Genomic DNA, 23,459 nt, shown 5'->3' on the forward strand with positions numbered 1-23,459 from the left:
CCGAGGACACGCAAACTCCTCTGAAACTAAATCGGATTCGAACCTATGCCCCAACGGACCAGGAGGCCGCAGCGCTACTCGATGAGCCACCCATACTCAAAATACCTTATGATTTATTTAAGATTAGATTTTTTTGGGAATATATAGCCCAGTGGTCGCAGTTACGTGTACAAAATCCATTAGTTCTCAACAGAAATGATAAGATGATATCACCTTCACTTGTGGATGACACAGCAGTCAATATCTAAAAGTGATATCATAAGAAAGTGGAGAAATAGTCCTGCATTTCAGCTGAAAATACCATCTTTTACCGGGAAGAGCGTTTTTCAGTACTTGCATTTGCTTAAAAATCCAGGTTTATTCAGTATGTTTTTATCGCTTCGGAATCAGAATCCAATACAATGTTTAAAGCCACAAGTGGTTTGTGTTCCGTCCCTTGTTGCCGCTCACCTCGAGGCAGCGAGCTGCGGTTTCCTCCACAAACGCCACCGAACGACTGCGCTGTGTTTCTTGTCACTTTCATTCATCGTGCTTGCACTGTAGCAGAACAAAAACTACCTTTCTACATTTTCACAGTGCAGCAAAAAGCCCATAACTGTGTGTGTGTGTTTCCCCACCATCACACATGACTTGACTGCTGAGTAACCTTTTCAAAAAAATACTATTTAAAATTTGAACAATATTTACCATTATTAATTACCATAACATTTAGCAGCATTAAACCAAATTTTGCTTTCATTGTAATACAGTATGAATTGCATATATTATATGCTGTGCTTATGTATCTATTGAATTGTATATTGTCAAAATCTGTTGCTACGTTCGCATTTTGTACATACTGTACATCAACTATTTGTCTTCATGTATTTTAGCCTTGCAATATTATTGAATTTGAATTTCTGAGAAGGTGAACCACACTGGGAATTATAAAGTTGTAAAGTTTGGGAATATTTGACTAAAAGTGCCACCCCCCTGCGGAGGTATGTGGAAGAGTACCATGGGGGAAAAAAATTGGATATATACATATATATATATATATATTTTTTTTTACCCCGTTAACACTCCTCCACCTCGTTCCCCCACAGCTCTATGCCAACGAGTCACTGCTGGAGCACGTGGGGTTCGCGCGCGTCTTCATCGACTTGATCAACGAGAATGACAACCGACCCATCTTCAGCACATCACTGTACAACATCAGCCTGCCTGAGAACACACCCAGCGGGACATCGCTGGTCAGGATCCAGGTGAGTTGCCATTTCCTCCTGTCCTATAACTGATGTTATCAGGGGCAGAATATGTCATCTGTGGCTTTGCAGATCATAAATCATACAGTGTATTTACTGGCAAACAAAGGGCTCTTTGGGGTGCCTTTGTCGCAGTACAACAGCGAGATGCGAACGCTGTTCGACAGTGAGCTGCAGTACCACATGAAAACACTACTGATGGCAGAGATTTTTTATGATGCTCTGTCTCTTGTTCTGGCTTCTCTCCCCTTTTGAGTCTGGAGTCCTCAGAAAAAAAATATTAGTGCGGCTCCCGTTTCCTTAGTCCTTTCTCTTTGTGCGTACTTTTAAAATTCAGTTGGTTCTCAGTGTGTTTTCCATTTTTTCTGTGAATCAGCGCCTGTTAGAAAAGGAATTTGTCAATAGTTTTATCCAAAGAAATGTCAGATCGTATCAGGGAAAAAAAAAATTTAACGTGGGCTACAATTTCATTCAAGGTTTGCTTATGAATAGTTTATACGCCACTAGTAAAATGACAAGTGAATTCAGTTGTCTGAACAACAAAATAGACCTTTTAGTATTTTTTTGAAGGGTATACAAACGATGGTGAGATAAATACCATAACATTTAAACAACGGGGATGAATGTCATTTGAATATGAATGTTTGTTGTTCAGCACGACCCGTTGTGTGTTTTTCTGCCTGTGACACCTTGCCACATGTTGTGATACACTGGCACTGCCAGTTTGCGGGGCCACCGAACCCTCTCCCCGGAGGGTCACCAGTGTTTTGTTCTCTGTCATTCGACAGAAAAAATCTTAAAAGAGCTCATGATGAAACCCACCCCCTATGAACATACCGAACCCGTCATATTTTTGGGGCCGCTTGAACACGCAGCTATGACATGAGCCCAGAGTGTCGGCCCGAAGTTCTGGCCCCTGTCAGAGAACAAGCCTCAGGGACCACGAAGAGACCTGGCAGACACATCACATCAAGGCCTTCCCCTACCGAGTCTGTCAGGGCTGAGGGAAGAGCCCAATTACCGCGCAGCTCCGGGTAACCCACCCCCCGGATACGTGGAAACACCAGAGCCATACGGCCACTGTCGCATTTGCCTGCGTGTGTGTGTGTGTGTGTGTGTGTGTGTGTGTGTGTGTGTGTGTGTGTGTGTGTGTGTGTGATTGAGTGCACCAGCCTGCGCAGTGTGTGCAAAGGTGTGGAGGGAGGTGTGTGTAATTGCAGGGCTTTGTTTACAGTTTGGGTGGCGCAGGGGGGTTGAGAGTGGGATGGGGGGTCTGACAGGTGTGGGGAGGAGGCTGCAGGTTCCAATCTGGCCCCAGCTCAATTCCTGTGGGTTTCCTCCTGCTGCTGTAGCTTCCTCCCACATTCCGTGACAGGCTGTTCAGCTGAAATGGTGACCGAGTCCCTGAGAGCGTGCGTGTGTGTGTGTGGGTAGGTGTGGGTGGGTGTGCGTGTGCGTGCGCGTGAGCCCTGCAATGGCACAGCACATGGTCCCCTGCAATGCTCACCTTTTCATTTGTAGTTATTTAAAGCAGAAGGATGACTATATTTGAAGTTCATATCAATCTAAATTTAAAGTTTAAATCACTTTTCAAATGGTACTTCAGTAAGTGCAGCTTTGAAATATTTATTTTCAAACATTTGATCGGCGTCAACTCTTGAAAACCACATAAATAGTTAATAGTTGTCCTGCACTTGTGTCTGCAGTGTTTTAAGAGGTATGTCCATCTGTCCAGTTATTGGTTGTCCTCTTTTTTTCCTCCATCATTTCCCATCTTTTCCAGTTTTTTGCACAAATGACGTGTACAAAAACATCCTAACCTCTCATCATTTGTGCTGCTATTGGGAGTTCCACTATGTTTTGACTGAACATCCATCGGTTTGTCTTCCTGGCTGCCCAAGGTACCTGTCAAAGTCTCCTCCAGCACCGCCGTTCAGAGGGGTCTACATGTCTGCTATCCTGATTTTCCTTTAATGTTCAGCTTGCACATCCATATAACATTACAGAAAGTACTATCTCAGCGGCAGCTGGCAGCATGGTGGTCAGAGTTGTTGCCTTTGGGTTGTCGGTTTGAATCCCACCTCCAGCCGTAGTGGCCTTGAGCAAGGTACTTGCCCTAAAATTGCTCCAGTGAAAATTGCCCAGCTGTATAAATGGGTGAATAATTGTAAGTAACGTCACAGTGTAAGTCGTTTTGGAGAAAAGCATCAGCGAAATGAAGGTATGTAAATATTGAACATTTGTAATAATAATTCTTGTGGGTTCATCAGCACATTTGTTTGCCTTCAGCATATCTCATATACTGCTAGATCCCTTATTGTTCATTACTGACCCCCAAGAGCCAGGCAATGTCAACAAATTCTATGTCTTCACCGTCAAAACTAATATTTGCTGCTCTTCCAGCTGCCACGGTTTTTGTTTTCTTCATATTTAACTCTAGCCTTGCTTCCTGCTCTGAACTGAATTTCTATTCTTCGGTCATTTCTTTTTTCAAATCAAAGGTCTACGTCTTTCTTTGCTCTTGATGTGGCGTTGTCCCTATATCGGTCACAGCCGATATTCCTTCCACCAATTATCGAATGTACTTTTTCTCGAGCTTCGCTCAGAAAGTGTTGTATGCACAAGTTAAAAAGGTAAGGGGGAAGTATGCAGCCCTGTTTTACTGCTTAACATTTGGTTTCTCTCTGATCTCTTTTAATCGAGGCCTCCCGTCCAGCTCAGAAGTTCTTCCTCGGGGTGTTCAGGCAGTAGGTCCCCCCCATTTATCATTCCATATTTTAATATGATCAACATGGTCAAAAGCTTTGCTGCAGTCAGTGAGAACCACTGGGTATTTTTCGTATACCGACGCCGCACTACGTACGTTAATTCAATTTACGTAAATCCGGATTTACGTAAAAAAAAAAATTCCCGGCATACACATTATTGAGGAAAACGCTTTTATTTTACGCAAAACATCTGAAATACGTTAAGCGCAAGTCGGCGTAATCAGACAAGGCAGGAAGCTGCATTTTCCCAGTTCTTGCATGTTTTGAGCCACGAACGCATCTCCTCTAGTTAGCGTACTGCTTTTTTCGCATAATTTCTACCCATTTCCCCTGGTGGTAAATGTGCACTTGAAGGAAAACGAGAGGCGTCTCGAAAGCGTACAGCAATTGATTTGGAGATGAAGTTAAACATAATAAGGAAATATGAAGGTTGACAAAAATTATCGCCTGCAGCACGGGAACCAGCTTTAGCCATATCGAAATGCGATAGTGAAGGATGCTGCTCGTATAAAGGAGCAGTGAAAGGAACAGCTAGCATGAAAACAACAGTATTAACGAAGAAACGTAAAGGTGCAATAACTGAGATGGAAAAATTGTTCATGTTATTATGATGAATGGTGCGGGGTTGGGAATCCGACATACGTAGCCTTTGACTTACGTAAGGGGTTGAAGAGCGGTCTATTTTCGTAAGTCGAAGGGCGTCTGTAGCTCTCGCTAAAAAAGTGCAGAAACGTGAGACGAAAACGGGTACGCTCCCGAGTTTCAGATGTTTCGGAGAGTAATCGGTTCAAGGGACCTCAGTGCTCTGCCGAGAGAACGTCGCACCCCCGCGTCCCCCATCCCAACCGCAGTTAACGCAGTCAACAGATGTCATCCTCTGTTTGCCCGTGGACTGTGGCAGGACAGGCCCTCTCTCGCTGCAAAACATCTGTTTGCTCCATTCATTACAGCCACATTCATAAATACCTTTTAAGGGGTGTTGATGTCTTTATGGCTGGGTGAGAGATGGGCCGTCGGCGGCGGGCAGTGAGACAGACAGCCGCTGCAGTGTCGGTGTCACCCTGAGTGAAGCGCTCTGATTGCGTCTCACAAGGTCAGCGTGCAGCCACTGCGCAAAGTCCCTGCTGCTGCAGCCTAATGGAGATTTATCCGTTACGGGTGTTGTGTGCGGGCGCTTGTGTGTTCGCAGTGAACTCACACATGTGTAAAGGTATGCTTGCATAGCATGTATGAAGCTAAGTAAATGCACTAAGATGTGTGTATCGATGAACGAATGGGCTCATTATTGGTAGCACAGTGTGCACATGCGTGTGTGTGTGTGTGCGCGCGCGCGCCTGTGAGAAATGTAATCAAAAGGCGATTAGAGTGTGTCACTCAGGGAACTCGTTTTTATTATACCGCATTACACTGCAGTATATCCGCCTGCCCGAATCCAAAATTCGAAATGAACTTTACTGGCAGAGTGATCAAGCAAAGCAATTACCAGTGCGTTTACTTAAAAAACATTCCCAGGAGAAGAACAATAGCAAGTCTTGAGAGACGTGATCGGAAGTGATCGCATCCAACTGTACCAGTAATTGAAGTGTCAGTGCTGGAAGTGAGCGAACCAGGCAGGCAGGGACACACAGGCACCACTTAGAACCCTTTTACCATCAGCTAATTGATTGCACTTACCAGCGGTGCTCTGTCTGTGGTGTCTCAGCATCGCCTGCAAAATGACAACCTGTGCGTGAAAATTTGCCTGTGTCCTGAAAGGCATCGTGCCTATAGGCCGCCCTGTGCCGAGCGACACCCTCGCACAGCTGCGCCTGTTCACACAGAAAGTGGCACCGCTGCTTATCACATTATTAAATCCCATTATTATTATTAAATCACAATATCAAAATCCCTCTCGATACACATGTAATGTCTGCGTGTGAGTGTCGGTGCATCTGTGTACGGGCGTCTTTGTGTCTCCACCCCCCATCAAGGTATTTATTAAATTTTTTATTTAATTTTGAATGCCTGTAAATAGCTTATTATACAAACCTAAAACTCTAAGTCCCCTGGGAGAAAGGTATTATAAGAATAATAATAATAATAATAATAATACTGTGTGAGCATGACTGTGTATTTGTCTTTGTATGTCTGTGTGTGTCTGTGTTTGTGTGCCTCTTGTATATCTGTGTGTGTGTGTGTGTGTGTGTGTGTGTGTGTGTGTGTGTGTGTCTGTGTCTGTGTCTGTGTATGCCAGTGCCCATGTGTGGTTTTAGCACCATACCAAAGAGAGAGCCCCCCCCGCCCATTCACCATACACAGTGCTGGCTTTAATATTTATCAGCTGCCACATTACTTATCATTATAAATATTTATTGTGATTTATTTTCAGTCATAGCTGTCTCTTTCCACATACCCTGGAGAGTGCAGTACTCCCAATTCCTCATATCAGCAAAATTGCTCTTTGTATTTTCCTTTGTTGGCTTTGGGTCTGTTTGCAGCTTTTCATTCCTTATTTAATACCTCAAATTATATTTTGGGTTTCTATCTTTGCTTTATTCATTACATTGGTAATGGATTTTTATGTTTTCTGTTTGTGTGTGTGTGCATGCGCGTGCCACTCTGAGTGTTTCTTTGTGTGTATGCGTGTGTCCGTAAGTACTTATTTGAGTGTTGCCATCAGCTCGTGACAACGGCTCCTCTCTGGCTCCGCTCTCCTTTCGTAAGTCGCCCCCCGTCCAGAAGCCGAGCCCTTTCGGTCGCCTGCACTCGGGCCGCCGTTGCAGTCGAGCTCAGCGTCGAACGCAAAGCGCGTCACTCCTGGGTGCTGCCGAAGCCGGGCGTGTCGCCGCATGGTTTATGGCCTTTTGAAGGAAATATACATCACTTGCATGAGGACACGGCCCGAGAATGTGGAATAGGTTCTATTATAGAGTGCCGGCGTCACAGCTGTAGCTGTGTGTCACCATAGACACATGGAAGAGCGGGAACGACCGTTCCTCAACTGCTTCTGCTCAACACCTTCTCATCGTTGTCTTACTTCTAAATACCAAGAGAAGGAAAAATTCCACTTTAGAGGGAATTAACCCCCTTATTATATTTAGCAACATTTCATATTTCATCCTGATATTATATACAATTTTCCTTTGCTCATCCTGTGTACTATGAAATGTAAATTACAAGTATTAAAAATTACAATAGTTATTTTCATTCCTATAACTACAGCAATTAAAGTAATTGTAATTATTGCAATTTTTTTTCACTTGCTGTCAGTTTATTATAGGACGTCACATATTCATTTTGTAATAAAAAACTGACGGGACACAGTGTATTTACATTGATATTTATATTGTAATGACCCGTGTTACCGTGAGTTTGGGTGGGAAACTTGTAAATAGTTGTATTGTGGGAAAATTGGAGTCGAGTGTTCAACCGCTGGGGGGATTTACGGGGAATATACTGGTGCGACTGTGCTTGGCAGCAGGAGAGGGAGAAAGCCTGGGGGGCGCTAAGCAGGCTGGGAAGACTGGCTGGAGGTGCAGCTCCTTGAGGAATAGGGGTCCTCGAACCGACAGCATTATTTCCCTGTGTGTCGGTGTTCTACTAAACGCTGCCTGCGCCACAATATTTGTTCATTTAGCAGATTCTTTTCTCCAAATCAACATACAACTCAGAGTAACCATGCTTGTGTATTTCTGCTGAACAGCCTTGGACGCATCCTCCGTCAACAGGGACCAGGCCTTGGCCTGCGGGAATAGGGCACGTTGGCTACAACACGTCCTTTCCAATCACGACCGATCTTTCCTTGTGCCGAGACGGTTTGATGCGATCCCGTCTCGCCGTGGGAAGTGGCGACAGCACCGTGAATCTCAATTGAGCGACGTTGCACAAGAGCGGCGACTCTTCTACGCTGTAACTTTGGGTACTTTCTAACTCTTAAAAACATCTTCTTTGATGTTATAAATTTACACTTTAAGTCAGCGTTTCAGTATTCGCAGTTTGTTGTCACTTTGGGTTTTTTCATGTCTTGGACTCTGACAGCCGGTGTTAGTGTTTGCAAGGCCGATTGTTACTTTAAAACTGATGAACCCTTAACAGTTCAAGGTTTCCTAATAACAAACATTAGATACAAATGTATACCTTTTCCTTCTGGTGTCAGACAGGACAGTGGTTAGAGTCCTGCTCCCACTGCAGTATCCATGATAAGGTGCTTACCCTAAAATAACACTACATTACCCACCTGGGTAAATCATTGTACGCAGCTTAGTATACACACAGCTCACACTGTAAGTTGCTGTGGACAAAGGTATTGGCTAAACATTGCGTAATATATGCGTATGTGAGTGGTAGTACGCACGCACACACACATACAGCGTATATATACATATGCACTGCGGGGGTGCGGTGGCGCAGTGGGTTGGACCACGGTCCTGCTCTCGGGTGGGTCTGGGGTTCGAGTCCCGCTTGGGGTGCCTTGCGATGGACTGGCGTCCCGTCCTGGGTGTGTCCCCTCCCCCTCCGGCCTTACTCCCTGTGTTGCCGGGTTAGGCCCCGCGACCCCGTATGGGACAAGCGGTTCTGAAAATGTGTGTGTGTGTGTGTGTGTGTGTGTGTGTGCGTATACATATGCACCAATCAACCGATCAGGCACAACATTAAAACCACTGACAGGTAAAGTGAATAACATTGATTATCCCGTTACAATGGCACCCGTCAAGGGGTGGGATATGTTAGGCAGCAAGTGAACAGTCAGTTCTTGATTTTCATGTGTTGGCAGCAGGAAAAATGGACAAGCGTAAGGATCTGAGCGACTTTGACAAGGGCTAAATTGTGATGGCTAGGTCTTGTGGGGTGGTCTTATGGGGTGTTTCTGGTATGCAGTGGTTAGTACCTACCAATAGTGGTCCACGGAAGGACAACCGGTGGACCGGCGACAGGGTCATGGGCACCCAAGGATCGTTAATGTGCGTGGGGAGCGAAGGCTAGCCCGTCTGCTCCGATCCCCCGGAAGACCTACTGTAGCACAAATTGCTGCGAACCTTAATGCTGGTCATGATGGAAAGGTGTCAGAACACACAGCACATCGCATGTGGATGTTACTTTGACATGTACCATCTGCCTAAAGACTGTTGCAGACCACATACACCTCTTCATGGAAGCGGTATTCCCAGTGGCCTTGCCACACTGCAAAAGTTGTTAAAAAGTTCAAGGTGTTGACTTGGCCTCCAAGTTTCCCAGATCTCAATCCGATCGAGCATCTGTGGGATGTGCTGGAAAAACATGTCCGATCCATGAAGGCCCCACCTCCCAACTTAAAGGATCTGCTGCTAATGTCTTGGTGCTAGATAACACGGGACACTTTCAGAGGTCTTATCGAGTCCATACCTCAACGGGTCAGAGCTGTTTTGGTGGCACAAGGGGGACCTACACAAAATTAGTCAAGTGGTTTTAATGTTGTGGCTGATCAGTGCCTATACACACACTGAGAGTGAGAGATGTAAACAAGGGGTTCTTTCGCTCCACTGTGGTACTGTAAGTTGTCATGCTGTTTTTTTCTTCTTACTTCCTCATGTTTACTCTAAACAGAAACAGGTTATGTAACCCAGACAGGAAGTCACACATTGACCCTTCTTCAGTAGTTCTGGTAAGATGGCAGCAGTCTCAGACTATCCTGTGTGCAGCCTGGGTTCGCCCCCATTCCTGCAAAAACACTGCTGAGGGCAGCAAAGTGCTCATTACACCTGACTCGCCAACACCACAGAGCCGCTCGTTTCAGGTGCCGGAAAGCCGACCGCCCCATCAGTACATCACTGTGCCCATCAGCCCCTTCCAGCTCCGGAGCCCCTCGTGTTTTAGCCGAGCCCCCCTCCGCTTGAAAGGCCGATAGCGAAATGGCTGCGTTCTTCCTTCATCTGGTATCTGCATCTCGTCACAGCCTTTTCTGGTGCATCACCAAGTAACCCTGCTCAGTCTGTGTGGAGTTTGCATATTTCTCTGTGCTCTGGTTTCCTCCCACAGTCCAAACATGTGTTTCAGGTGACCCGGAGAACTTAAATTGATCGTGGTGTTTGACGACGCAAGCGAGTGTGTTCCATTGCTCTGTTGTGTGGATGGGTAGACACACACTGCACCAAGCTTCTTACAGGTATCACATGAGAACTCCCCTTGGACAAAGGTGTCAGCTACACATGAAATACTACTACCGTTACTACCGGAACAGCGGGTGATGCAGTTGTTAGAGCTGCTATGTTTGAGTCCGAAGGTCCTGGGTTTGAGCCCACCTACTGCCGCAGTGCCCTTGAACGGGTAATTGCTCCAGTAAAAATTGTTTTTGAGCAATGATGGGAGAGCGCACCTCCAAAGACTTTTGTTTTCGGCAGAAATAAATGTCTTTCGGTAAGCTTGCGGAGTGCTCTCCCATCATTTCTCAAAATACCACATGCAACAGGGGGCTTTGAGAACCCGGGCACACAAGTTGAGTGTGTCATCCCCCCCCGCCCACAGTAAAAAATTACTCGGTTGTATGAATGGCTAAATAATTGTAAGTACAATAGTATAATGTTGTAATTTGTTTGAAAAGTGTCAGTTAAATGAATACATGTACTACGAAGAAAAAAGGTCACAGTTTTCTTATCCCGGCGATGACCGATCCCCCCCCAAACACGCACACATACACACTCGCAGGAAGTCTCACATGTCTTCCAGAGTCATTTACACAACCTGCTCTCCTCATCCAGTGCTGATATTCACTTTACTGCTGGATGGAAGCTGCGTGACGGCACACTCGCTGACAGTGCCCTATTGACGTCTCGCCGCGGTTTGTATTAAAATGCATCAGAATACGTCAGATTGTGGAATTTCTCTCAGCCAGGCAAGCGGTCATACTCTTGACTGTTGACAAGAGTCTCAGGACCAATGGCGATACGGCGCAGACGTAGACAGGGACGCCCCAGGGTGGTGCATTCAGACTGTTTCTGGGTTTTTTCCTGGAATTAAATGCCCACAGAAGGAGAAAGAAAGCATTTTTGAGTTAACCTGCTTTCCTCCCACCATAGAGCCTCTCCTGCAGTGGCAGAAATGGAGTCAAAATAACATTGTGTGTTAACGGGGGACTGGTAAATACATCACAATTTGAAAAAGTGCAAAATTGCTGAGATCACTCAAGCCCATGAGTCACTGAAAACACTCCTCATACTCAAAAACGTGCAGTTTACCTTGCTTTAATAACAGTTCTTCCGGCCACTTCCGTCACTTTTTTTTTTCCCCATGCAAGTGAAAAGTTTTTGCTGTCAGATATGAATTTTGCAGTATTGCAGAGGGTGAAGTAGAGGGGAGTGTGAGAATCACGGGAAGAGTTTTAGGGATGCTTTCCGTCACCCTGGTTCCCCTCCACCGGCCTCAGTTCCCGACTCTCTGTATCTCACCGCTTTTTGTTTGCGGCAGGTGGGCATAAGGTGGCCATCAGTTTGAGAGTGTGTGTATGTGTCCTCGAACTACAAGTGGGCTCCCACACGCGCACACACACACACACACACACTCTGAAACTCACACAAAGTTACATGAGTAGGGATACCTGGACATCGGGCCACGGAGGTGTGTCGAGGAGAGCAGAGCGAATCCGCTGGAATTGCTGATATGGGCAAGCATGAGGGGGTTAAGGTAGGGCGAGATGTCCGAAGGATGTGGCAGAGATATTCCGTTGAAGGAGATGGAAGGGTTCCAAGCCGAGAGGTTCCTTGGCAGAATCTCTATTACTGGCTGTTGCTGTGTTACAGCTGTCTGGGTCATACTCCCAGCATGCAGAGAGAGAGGCCCGCAGGAGGAAGCCAGGAGGACTACGCTCTGAGGCCTGGACAAATGTGTTGTGGAGGTCGCACTAATCACTGTCACAGTATGCAGAGTGTCACTGGTCACCGTCGGTTCCTTCCATCGCAGCGTGGTTATGTGTAGGCTGTGTGTGTGTGTGTGTGTGCGCGTGTGTGTGCGTGTGCGCGTGTGTTTGTTGCACGGTGCTGAGGAAGGGTGGCGTCTGTCTTTGAAGTTGGGGTCGTGTCTTGCTGACAGGGAGCCTGACAAGCTGTAATTGGTTTCTCCTTTCGGACGGCTCTTTTTTTTTTCTGGGGGAGATCCGGCGGAAAAGCAATTTTGGGAGCCTGTCAATTCAAATTCCAGGTCGCTTAAGATATAAAAGCTGAGCGAACGGTGGCCCCTCACGATCCTGGAGACGGACCGGGCCTGATAAGCCGAGGGCTCCTCTTCCCCGTCAGCGGCTGAACGTGCGCCGGCTTGCTCCAAATTGGAGGAAGGGAAGGACCAAAGCAAACAGCCCACAGATGGGTTTTCTTTCAATTATCTTCCGGGCTGCTTTTCCAGTGTAATGGTTTCAATGCTTTCATGTCGGTCAGTTGCCGCTCTGTTGTGGATGTTGTGGTTAGTGTCTTTGTGCGGGAAATTGAGCAGGTGTTTTGCTAATTAGCTCATGGCTAATTGAGGGAGATTAGTCATTGATAGCTATACGGCGCTCTTCGCCAGGGTAGTGAGGACGGTGTAATCCACTTTCTAGTGGGAGAGCATCAGCTGAGGAGAGGAGGGAAGGAGATCTGACCTCGTGGGAAGGTCTTCATTACCCATCGTCAGTGTGTATAATTGGTGTGCGAACTGGAGGCTGTGTACTCGGCAGGTGGAACATTCCAGAAATCTGAGCTTTTACTAACGAATGGATGGACTATATACACCTACAGTTTGCCCGATTGATGGCTGGGAACCTCCGCTCCTTAAAGACAGTTGCTACCGCTTGTTTTAGGGCTGCCTTTCAATGATAAACTCACTGACACCTGGAACTTCTGGCACCGAGAGATCTGTTCAAACAATGGCTTCAGTGCAACCAGCAGATGGTGAACGAGACCCTAACAGCCCAAGGCGCCTTGATAAACTTGCAGCTCAAACTGTTTCCACAACAGCAGTGTGCAGCAGCAAATCACTTAATCATTTGTAAAAATCCAAAAAAATAACAGAATAATTCCAAAACATTATAGTACAGATGCTGCTCAAGTAACGGTGGGGTTAAGTTCCGATAAACCCGTCGTAAGTGGAAAAATCGTAAGTCGAAAAAGAATGCAGTACCACATCTACCAAACATCATAGCCTAGTCTACCTTAAACGTGCTCAGAACACTTACCATAGTCTACAGCTGGGTCAGTTTAAACAGCAGACACACATGGGTGTTTAGTAGACACGTTGGGATGCGAAAACACGAAATAAATGCTTTCAACACAGTATCGCTTCTTTACACTCGTTGACGTGATCGCTACAGAGACTGCAAGCCTGGTTGAGTGGATGCTGCGGCTCGCTGCCATCGCCCAGCATCGGGAGAGAGAATCGTACCGCATGTCGCAAGTGCGAGAACAGATCGAAATTCAAAGTACGGTTCCACCGAATGCATATCGCCATAGTAGCTTCGAAAAATCGTAAGTCGAGGAGCTTCTGTATTTTGTCTTTTACACGTTTAACTTGTTTCTCTTTTTCTCTAAGAATAATGGTGGTCTTTCAGTCGTGGCAGTATGGCAAATGTGAGCTTCCATCTCTCTTAGCTGCCTGTTGACTAAAGCGGACTGTCAAAGGGAGTTTAATTAAGGTGCTAATTAGCGGCCCGGCAAACCGATTGATCAGGTGCCCGCGTGGAATGAGAGCATGTCCTTGTATGCAAAACTTTGTTTAATTACAACAGCAAGTTTCTCTAGAGGGAGAATATTTATCGAAATTATTTGACATCTGTCAGAGCTACGGTTATCTCCTTTGGTAGCATTTATCTTTCAACGTTCCTGCTTTTTTTTTCTTAGCCGTTCTTGTAGACCATCAGTGAATATTTGTGAGCGCTGACTGTTATGACTGGAGACAGTTTGAATGTTGACCTTTCCATGTCATTTAACTTTAAAATTACCTTATAAGTAGGATATGAGTGTCCTTATTCTCCATCTTCGGGTCTCTAGAATCTATATACCTATATCGATTTATTTATTTATTTAAAGTGAGCTAAATTGGCATAATGTCGACTACAACATTTTTTCACTGAAAGTGGCTTTTAACTCTAATTGAAATGAAAATGAAATGAGCGTCGTCTGCAATCTAATTACCAGTGCATAATTATTGAAGCTGAGTAAAGACAAAATTATATTTGGAACATAATGCCAGCACAAGTGATATATGCACCTCAGAGGGTGGTAAACAAATCGGCGTATGCCATTCTGCGTGATGTACAGTTGATCAATGGTGCACAAACCATGACCGATACGACTTGGGCCGCATAACTAAACAAACACTTCTGACCACATCCAGAATTCATCTCCATTTTGACGGCCCTGCAGGTGATCAGATGTTCCGCTACGAATTTCCAGCGAAAAGTTTTCGAGAAATAATCATTTAAAAAAAAAAAACTTTAGTGCTGCCTTCTGTTCAGCACAGGTACTTCCGCACAGAGACCAACATAGCCATATACACACCATTTTATTTATTCTGTTTTGCCCGAGTTCAACCAGAATTCATATATATGTATATGTGTATATACACATCTGTATATACAAACGGTCCCCGAGTTGCGATGGTCTTACGATTTTTCGATTTTCGATGGTGCAATAGCGATATTCATTCAGTAGAAACCGTACTTCAGATTTTGAATTTTGTTTTTTTTTTTTTTTTTCCCGAACAAGCGATATGCGGTACGATACTCTCTCGTGATGCTGGACATCAGCAGCGATCCGCATCTCCCAGTCTGTCACCCGGTCGCTATACTGAATCTATGTTGTGTTTCGTGCATCCATCATGTGTACGAAACTCCCATCCGTGTCTCCTGCTACTGGCGAGAAGAAGAGGAAGGCAGTTACTCTTGAGTAGAAACTCAAGATAATTACCCAGCATGAAGGCCACAGGCCCGTAACGGCCATCGCACGAGAACTTGGTCTTTCGCAATCGACCATCTTAAAGGATAAGAAGCAATGATGTTCGGTAGGTTAGGTGTATTAAATACATTTCGACTTACGATATTTTCAACTTCCGCTGGGTTTATCGGAACGTAACACCATCGTAAGTAGGGAACCGTGTGTGTGTGTATTTAATTTCTCTTTTAAAATCATTTATATCTGGACTGACCTACCACTAAAAATCTATCCATCTACCAGTTTATTTAGCATAGTGTATTTTTACTAGTAGGTTCTCACTAAGAGGTTTACGCATGATTTCCCACCTGGAATTGAAAAGCGCAAAACCTGCGAAAACTGAAAATTATTCTTTGGGCCACGAGAAGAAAGTGATATTAACTGCTGGAGAACAACAGTGTATCGCACGTGTGGAGTGCAGTACCTATAATAATGTGTTGTTAACCTGTAAGGCTCTCCGTTGCAGAGTGTCAGCGGCTGCAGTAAACAGTGTCACGTCATGTCTTAACAGTCACAAGCAACACGATGGCTTTTGGAGATCGATCTGGTCACATTCGGGCACTGAGGGCTCCTGGGGGAACTTAGTGGGTGAGTTGTTTGCGATCTAGCCAGGGTTTCCCCCCGCCTTGTGCTGAACTCTCAGTGGGAGATCCACGGTGTAGGTCAGCGGGTGGCACTTGCACTCGTACCTTGACATGGCGCTCTCCCTTTGAAGTCCAAAGTCTTCGGCCAGCTGTTGGCAAAGTGACTGTTTGTGCTCCAAGTTGACAGTCGGGTGCGGAAGCTGAGCGAGCGAGAGATGGGGGCCACGAGGGGGTTGCGGGGGGTGAGACGGCTATCAGATCTCTCATCACGGGGACTGTCGGCCAGGTGGGGCACGCCGGAGAAGACCGCTTTAACACTCGGCAGGGAGCAGACCACCCCCCCCGTGCCCCTACACCCCGTCACCCCAACTCCACCTGTCACACTAACACCCCTCGCTGCTATCATCAGAGCACTTATGGGCCTGTCACTCACCGGGGGGAGCTGGCAGGGCGCATGAAGGGACAGATAGTCTGAGATGGGAGGAGAGAGAGAGGAGGATGGGGACAAGGGCGTGTGTGTGGAAGAGAGATAGTGCAAAGGACCTAGCGGTAGGGAGAAAAAGGCAGGAGGGCGGCGGCAGGAGAAGAAAAAAGTAGTAAGAAATGGACTCTCGGTCGGTGAATGGGAGAGGCGAACGTGTACGGGCAGGAATCTCAGCTCGTTCATTTACGCGCTTTTGCTATTTATGGAACAGTACGATAGCACGATGGCCGTGTCTCACTTATAACAGAAACTTCAGAAATCTCTGCCACGTTCTCAGTTTTTTGACTCACTCTGTGGTCGCTGGGAGAGACTGGAATTGTCATCGCCGTCTCTTTTTGCCCCGCCTGGAGCATAGGCCGCCAGTGAGAGCTCTCCAGGCATCCCAGTCCTGAGCCAGTCTCTCCAGTTGTTTCCAGGTGTGTCCCATCTCCTTCATGCCTCTATATCACAGCGCAAGCTGTTTTTTGGTCGACCTCGATTTCTCTTCCCTTGCGGGTTCCAGGTGAGGGCTTGCCACGTGATGCTGAAAGCAGGTTTTCAAAGGGTGTGGCCAGTCTATCTCCAGCATCTTTGGAGTATTATGTCCTCCTCTGGCTGCTGTTTTGTTTGCTGCCAAAGTTCTTTGCTGCTAAGGGTTTCGGGCCAACAAATCCAGAGAATCCTTCTGAGGCAAGTGTTGATGAATGTCTAGATTATCATCATGGTTGTGGAAGTGGTTCTCCAGGTCTCCGCTCCATAAAGTAGGACAGGCTTTACGATCATGTTGTAGATCCTGATCTTGGTGGAGATGTTCAGGTCAGTTGATCTCCATACGTTCTTCAGTTGGAGGATCTGTACTCTAATGTCAGCATCTGCTCCACCTTTCATGTCTACAGTGCTGCCAAGATACGTGAAGTTCTCCACATCTTCTAGTGCTTCGCCTTCTAGTGTGATGGGGCTTCTGTTGACAACTGCATTGATCTTAAGGATCTTGCTCTTCCCCTTGTGGATGCTGAAGCCCCGGCATGTTGAGTTTTCCGCAACCGTGCCGGACAGACTGGAATATCGGGACAGATTTCTACGGTTTTACTAAATTTTCACTGTGACTGGTGTGTGGCCATTCCGTTATTCAGTCATCACTTAAGATGCCAAAGTACAAGATTTAGAAGACAAGTTTGGACCTGTTACTGGTCATAGCAGCAGTGTGTCCCTCTCTGACTACAGTACACCCATGTAAATTGTGCTTGGTGTGTCTTTCCCGGTCAGCCACCGAGGATCAACATCATTGAAACCCCGGGAAACATCGTGATTCATAGTCAAGCCTCTTTGATGTCATTAAGGGTTGACTAAAAATATGGCGTCAATCCGTGAAGGAAAAGTACTTGGATGGCAGCACCCACATGTGGCACTGTATAAACTGATTAAAAAACACCCCAGAAACACAGCAAAAAACACCAGCAGCTGCTGTGCGCAGACACGCAGATATACACACACAGCAGCATGGCCCTTGAAGCGGATTCCTGACCCAGTCAAGTAAAACTCCATTAAAAAACTTTACCAAGCATGATCCATCAATAGTGCTGCAGTGCAGTGCACAGAAAACCAAGGGCACTGCAGTGTGTGTGTGTGTGTGTGTGTGTGTGTGTGTGTGTGAGAGAGAGAGAGAGGTAGATGGTGTGTGTGCTATGTCAATGTACTTCATCATGGGCTCCTGTCTGGATGATGCTTCCTCGTCATTGTTAATAAAGAACAGCTACAGACACGGTTCCTCAGAACATGGACTGTCAGCTTCGAGGACAAAAAATGCTTTGTTTTGAAATTCCTGATGAAGCGCTATTCTCCATCCCAGTGAATGTACCTGGAACCCATGCAAAAAAAAAAATACACTTTACAAATTATAGAAAGCTTTAGGTTTTTTCGAACTCAGCAGTTCTAATTTCCTAATGTTTTATATATACAGTATTGTTCTGTTGTATTTGCACTTGCAGATATTCTAACTGTTTAATAAGCATTATAGTCTGGTATAAATAACAAGACGGCACCGATTCAGCTGCAGTATATAATGTGATTTTTTAACAGACTAGTCAAAATACTTTAAAGGGATTGGAAATAGTCAAATAAACGTTTTTGTACATGTTTAAGAGTCTTAAGAATGCAAGGGGTTGGTATAATTAACAGTTTAACCGTAATGGACAGTTAAATCAGGACAGCTGGCAGCGTAGTGGCTACAGCTACTGCCCTTGGATCCAAAGGTTGCAGGTTTGAGTCCCACCTGCAGCTGTAGTACCCTTGAGCAAGGTACTTACCCTGAATTGCTCCGGTAAAAACTATCCAGTTGTGTAAATGGGTAAATAATTGAAAAGCAGCTTAACATTGTAAGTCGCTTTGGAGAAAAGCTTCAGCTAAAAGAAAGGAATAAATGCAAATAGAGGGTTTATGCAAAGCAGGCCCATTTGAAGCAGGCTGGGGAAACACTTCCCTGTGAGTTTTCACTGAAGATGAGGAAGGGAAGTTTTCAAAGCACTCCCACACAGCTGATCCAGTGCAGTAAGTTGCATCCAGGAGCATAATTATCCCCCAGATCTTTTCTCAACTTTGCATCAGATGGCCACTTCATCCCACCCCCGCCCTTTACTCCACCTCTATTCTCATTTCTGATGTTCAGACGGGGGTGTCAAAAACCCAAGCAGATGTCCAGCTTTGACCCGTTCAGCGACTCCAATTCAAAGACGCAGCTTACCGGTGCTGGTGCCGGGCCACCCATCACGAGAGTACCGATGTACGATATTGGTCAGAAAAACACCCTGTGCCGAATTATCTCGTAGAAGGTGCAGGCGGTAACCTTTTATAAGGTGGAATTTCTGTGGCGGTTCTGTAGGCTGGCACTGGCTCTATGCTGTCAGAATGCCCGGGCGGTGTGGGGATCAAGCAGGTGACCGGGTAGCGCCAGCTGGCGACTCACCCCCTGCTGCTCCCAGCTCGTGCGAGGCAGCTCTGCGTGCGGTAATGGGGCAGAACTAAGCTCTTTTAGAGGAGACAGGGGAGGACGCCGACAGGGCCTTAACTTCACGCCTCCAACCGTGTGCACACCTGCCGGAGTCCGCTCTGACATTTGTCCTATAGCATGGCGTCTGCACGGAGGTGGATGTGGGTTCGAATCCAGCTCAGTCTGTTCTGAGTTCGCGCATTCTTCCTGCGATCGTGGAGGTTTCCTCTGGGTGCTGCAGTTCCTGCCCACAGTCCAAAGAAGCGTGTTTCAGGTGAACTGTTTGCTGTGATTGTGTGAACATCCTATGATGACGTATCCCATCTTATTCCCTGGGTTTCCAGGAAAGGCTCTGCAGCTCTGCATCCCAACACTGGACAAGGACTTATTGAAAATGTGTAGATATTTTTTTTTTGTATCAGTTCAAGGTAAATACATTTATGAGGGGTAATGGAGCAGAAGTGGGATTTGCACCTTGATGTTGCAAGACAACAGCCCTAAGCAGGAAATGCTGACCCTGTGGCCAATGCAAGTGTGTGTGTGTTGGCAGAATGTTGATTATATTATAAATAATTCTCTCTCTCCTCTCTTTTTAGGCCTCAGACAGTGATGTTGGCAGTTTTGGGGTAGTGCAGTACTACTTCAGTGACGAACCTGACCAGTAAGAATCTCATCTGAAGAATTTGGAGGGCAAAAACAGTTTTATTTTCTTATTTTTATCTTGTTAGTTTGCATCTTGATATCTGCATATCATTGAGAACGTAATCTGACTGTCGGAGGTCTCCTTCAGTTTACCTTACTGTCGATGCTGCTCCAGGTTCTCACTGGACGTCGACAGCGGCTGGGTGACGCTAAGAGGAAGCCTGGACTTCGAGCTGATGCGCCGATACACGATGACAGTGCTGGCCCGCGATGGGGGCGGCGAGGAGACCACCGGCCGGCTGAGAGTCAATGTGCTGGATGTTAATGACAATGCACCCATCTTCCAGAAGGAGGCGTACACCGGTTCTCTGAGGGAGAACGAGCAGGCCGTGCAGCAAGTGGCCCGAGTCAGGGTGAGAGACCCATGCTGAGTCATACTCATGAGGCATGATGAAGATGGAGATGGAGATTGTGATTAATGATGTTGGAGAACAGGGTGGAGATGGGGGTGGTGATAGAGACTGGGAAATCCATGCAGTGGAAAAAGATAAACAGTTAGAAACTCTGATGTGATGCAGCTTTGGATAGTGATAGGGATGGAAAATGAGATTGGGATAGAGAAGGAGAAGGAAATGGGTTTGGTGGTGGATTTGGAGATGCAGAAGGAGGTTGGGAGGGTGATGTAGAAGAGGATGGAGAAGTTAATGCTGCTGATAGAGATGGAGAAAGGAATGGGTTTGGTCATGGTTTTGAAGATGGAGAAAGAGGTTGGAAGGGTGATGGAGATGTTACTGCTGATTATGGAGATGGAGAAGAGAAGGGGGTTTGATCATGGTTTTGAAGATTCAGAAAGAGGCTGGAAGGGTGATGGAGAAGGAGATGGAGATGTTAATGCTGATGACAGTGGTTGTTTGTCAAGAGAATGGAGATGGTTAACCTGGTGGAAATGTTGACAGAACTGGGAATGATGCTGGCAACAGTGATGTAGGTGAGATTGAAGATGTTGATGGTGACAATGCAGAAGGGAAATGAAGGTTATGTAAAGGACAATTGATAGTGGTGAAAGCCCTATTAGAAGGCACCTGTGAGCGGTGGGGAGCAATCAGTGGTTGATGCTGATAACGTATTTCCTTCTTTCCTCATCGACTCTCTCATCCTTTGTCTGACTCATACTCTTCCACCTTTCTCGCCTCCATCGCGTATATTTGTGAGCATGCTGTCTAAATGCTGTGCTGCTGTGACATCATAGCTGTCGGTCACTCACTGTTATTTCTCCCTTCTCCATCATTGTTGCTAAGGTCAAAAGTAAAAGTGAATAATGGTAATTAATGGCTCTGCATTCCTTATTGATCACACCTTGTGAGAAAGGCAATTATGGGCCCATAGACCAAGTGCCGTTTTCATAGACTTTTATTAGCGTTGCGTGTGCAGCCCTTAATGCTTGACTTGCTGCGTTTGATTAGAGTGAGGTAACCTTAAACACTGTGGTTATTAATATGAAGGCTCTGAGAAATGAGCAAGTTGGCCCGGGAAGTGTGTAGTCAGCGCTTTACACCACCGCTAGAGTGAAGCAGAGCTTTTGAGGGCTTTGGCGGCTGGGGCTGAGGATGGGGGTGGGTGTGGGTGTGGGTGTGAGGGTTCCAGACTTCCTATATTGCCTTCTAAACTGCAAAGAGCTGTGGTTTCTTCCCGTTCATCTGACGTGCCTCCCCCCCTCCCAGCGCTCCACATCTTCCCATTGGTTCACCCTTCTCTTCACTCTCCCCTCCTCGCTTGCTTACCTGTGTTTGGTGATCAACTGGTTCATGTTCCGTGGGACAAAGAGATTTGGTTCAACATCTGCCAAGGACTTGCCCACGAACAGAGATAGACAAAGAGTCAAAAAGAGGAGATGCACTTAGAAAAGACAAAAAAAAGAACAGGCAAAAAACACCCTTTCTATAGTTCTCTCTCCTCCCTGTTCAGTCATATGGAAATGTTAATAAAAATGTAACATTTACTAGCGCTTGCTTTGTTGTCCCTTCTCTCAGCACAGTTATATGTTGTTCCATGAATACTGTAAATCTCTTTTTATACTGTAGTATTTCCAGTTATGTAGTTACCTGTAGGTTGGATCTTCTGCACGCAGAACACCCTGCACTTCATCGAGTACTTTTTATGCGTCCTCCTTTTACATGTACATTTATTTATTTATCAGACACTTTTCTCCAAAGTGACTTCCACTGAACCCTATGTAGTGTTATGATCCCACACACCTAACTCACCGCAGTGACTTACACTGCTAGATACAGTATTTACACTGGGTCACTCATCCATGCATCAGTGGAACACACACTCTCTCACTCACACACTATGGGTGAACCTGAACAGCATGTCTTTGGAGTGTGGGAGGAAACCAGAGCACCCACTCAGACACAAGGAGAACGTGCAAACTCCACATAGACTGAGCGGGGATCAAATCCATGTCCTCTCACACCCCCCAGGCGCTATGAGACACCGTGCTGCTTTTCATTCCTGGTTTTGGCTTTTTATCTCTTCTTCTCACTCACTGTGTTACAGGCAACGGATGAGGATTCCCCACCCAACAATGTGCTGACCTACACCATCATCGCTGCCTCCCAGTTCCCCAGTTACTTCAGCATCAGCATGGTGGAGGGATATGCAGGTGGGGCTCTGCTGGAAGGATCCGTGCTGCCGGATCAGTCGTACGACCAGGCAGAACCATCGCGCACAGCCTGCATTGCATATATTTAGAATTTCTTTTGTAAACTCATCAGCGTGTCAGTGGGTAAAAAGGATTTTTGTATGCAGAAAATATTTTAGCCTTTATTAATGCATGTGTGCATTTTTATCCAAGATAAAAAAAAAAAAAAAAACAGGAATCGTTAAAACAACGATATTTAAATTCAGTGAAAAATCTGCAAAATTCGTTTTGCTTAACAATGACACCAGTGAACCTATGGAGTTCCCGGGCAAACAGGTGCTTTTGAATATTCAGCAGCGGCGAGGTCATTACGTGTTTGTTCCCAATTCTAATCACTATCAATATGCTTAGCATAACTTTAACGAACATACTGAACCAAAATATTTTCCAAGCAGGCCAACTTATTAATATTCATGAGCATGACCGGAGACTGTGTTTTGCTCTAAGCATTCACTGTCAGTGAAAGGAATAAATAGTTGCTTATCTTTGCTTTTTGTTCATTACTTTCAGGAGACCATATATGACTCAACAAATGTTTACAAATCAACCCTCTATAGCAATTTTTCCATTTCCCAAAATATTCCTAATAATTTTAACTGGCAATAAGTGATCAATATCAGCACAGTGTGCATTATAGCTTGGATTTCTCAACAATGCATCGTAATTGCAAAGCAATAGCTGGAATGTCTTTCGCGTTATGCTGTACTGTTTAATCGATTTTACAGCATGATAGCAAGTCAATATGTGTAATAAAATCTATATAACTCTGGCGCAGGTCGGCCCTTCGCTGTAATTACAAATCAGTGAGTCTACCTTTGCTCCTCTTGCTTGCTGACAGTTATCAGTGTCACCAGACCGTTGGACTACGAGACCGTTCCAGGGGGGATGATCTACTTGACACTGATGGCCAGGGATGGAGGGACCCCCCCTCTCAACAGCACCGTTCCCCTCACCGTGGAGCTGTTTGTAAGAAGTACACCCATCTTTGCCATACCTCACTCATCTGCTCATCACTCTCCCCCTCTCTCTCACTCTCTCTCTCTCTCTCTCTCTCTCTGCTGTTGGATAATTCAGCCTTTTGGACCATGTTCAGCTTTTTTTTTTCTTTTAGTTGACATTTAAAGTTTTGCTGAGCTTCATGGTTTAGATTTGATTGTAATT

General features: G+C 45.8%; 1 protein-coding gene across 1 annotated transcript in view; it reads left to right on the forward strand.

Moving 5' to 3' along the window:
- The window catches only part of cdh23 (cadherin-related 23), a 201,967-nt gene that overhangs the window by 104,227 nt on the left and 74,281 nt on the right, over window positions 1-23,459 (forward strand). Inside the window, exons 12-16 of the mRNA XM_029254210.1 lie at window positions 1,086-1,244; window positions 19,549-19,613; window positions 19,770-20,007; window positions 22,154-22,259; window positions 23,137-23,264. Coding sequence (XP_029110043.1) covers window positions 1,086-1,244; window positions 19,549-19,613; window positions 19,770-20,007; window positions 22,154-22,259; window positions 23,137-23,264 — 696 coding nt within the window. The remainder of the gene's footprint in view (window positions 1-1,085; window positions 1,245-19,548; window positions 19,614-19,769; window positions 20,008-22,153; window positions 22,260-23,136; window positions 23,265-23,459) is intronic.

The sequence above is a fragment of the Scleropages formosus genome, chromosome 8, assembly GCF_900964775.1.
Source record: "Scleropages formosus chromosome 8, fSclFor1.1, whole genome shotgun sequence".
In the NCBI taxonomy this organism is placed as follows: Eukaryota; Metazoa; Chordata; class Actinopteri; order Osteoglossiformes; family Osteoglossidae; genus Scleropages; species Scleropages formosus.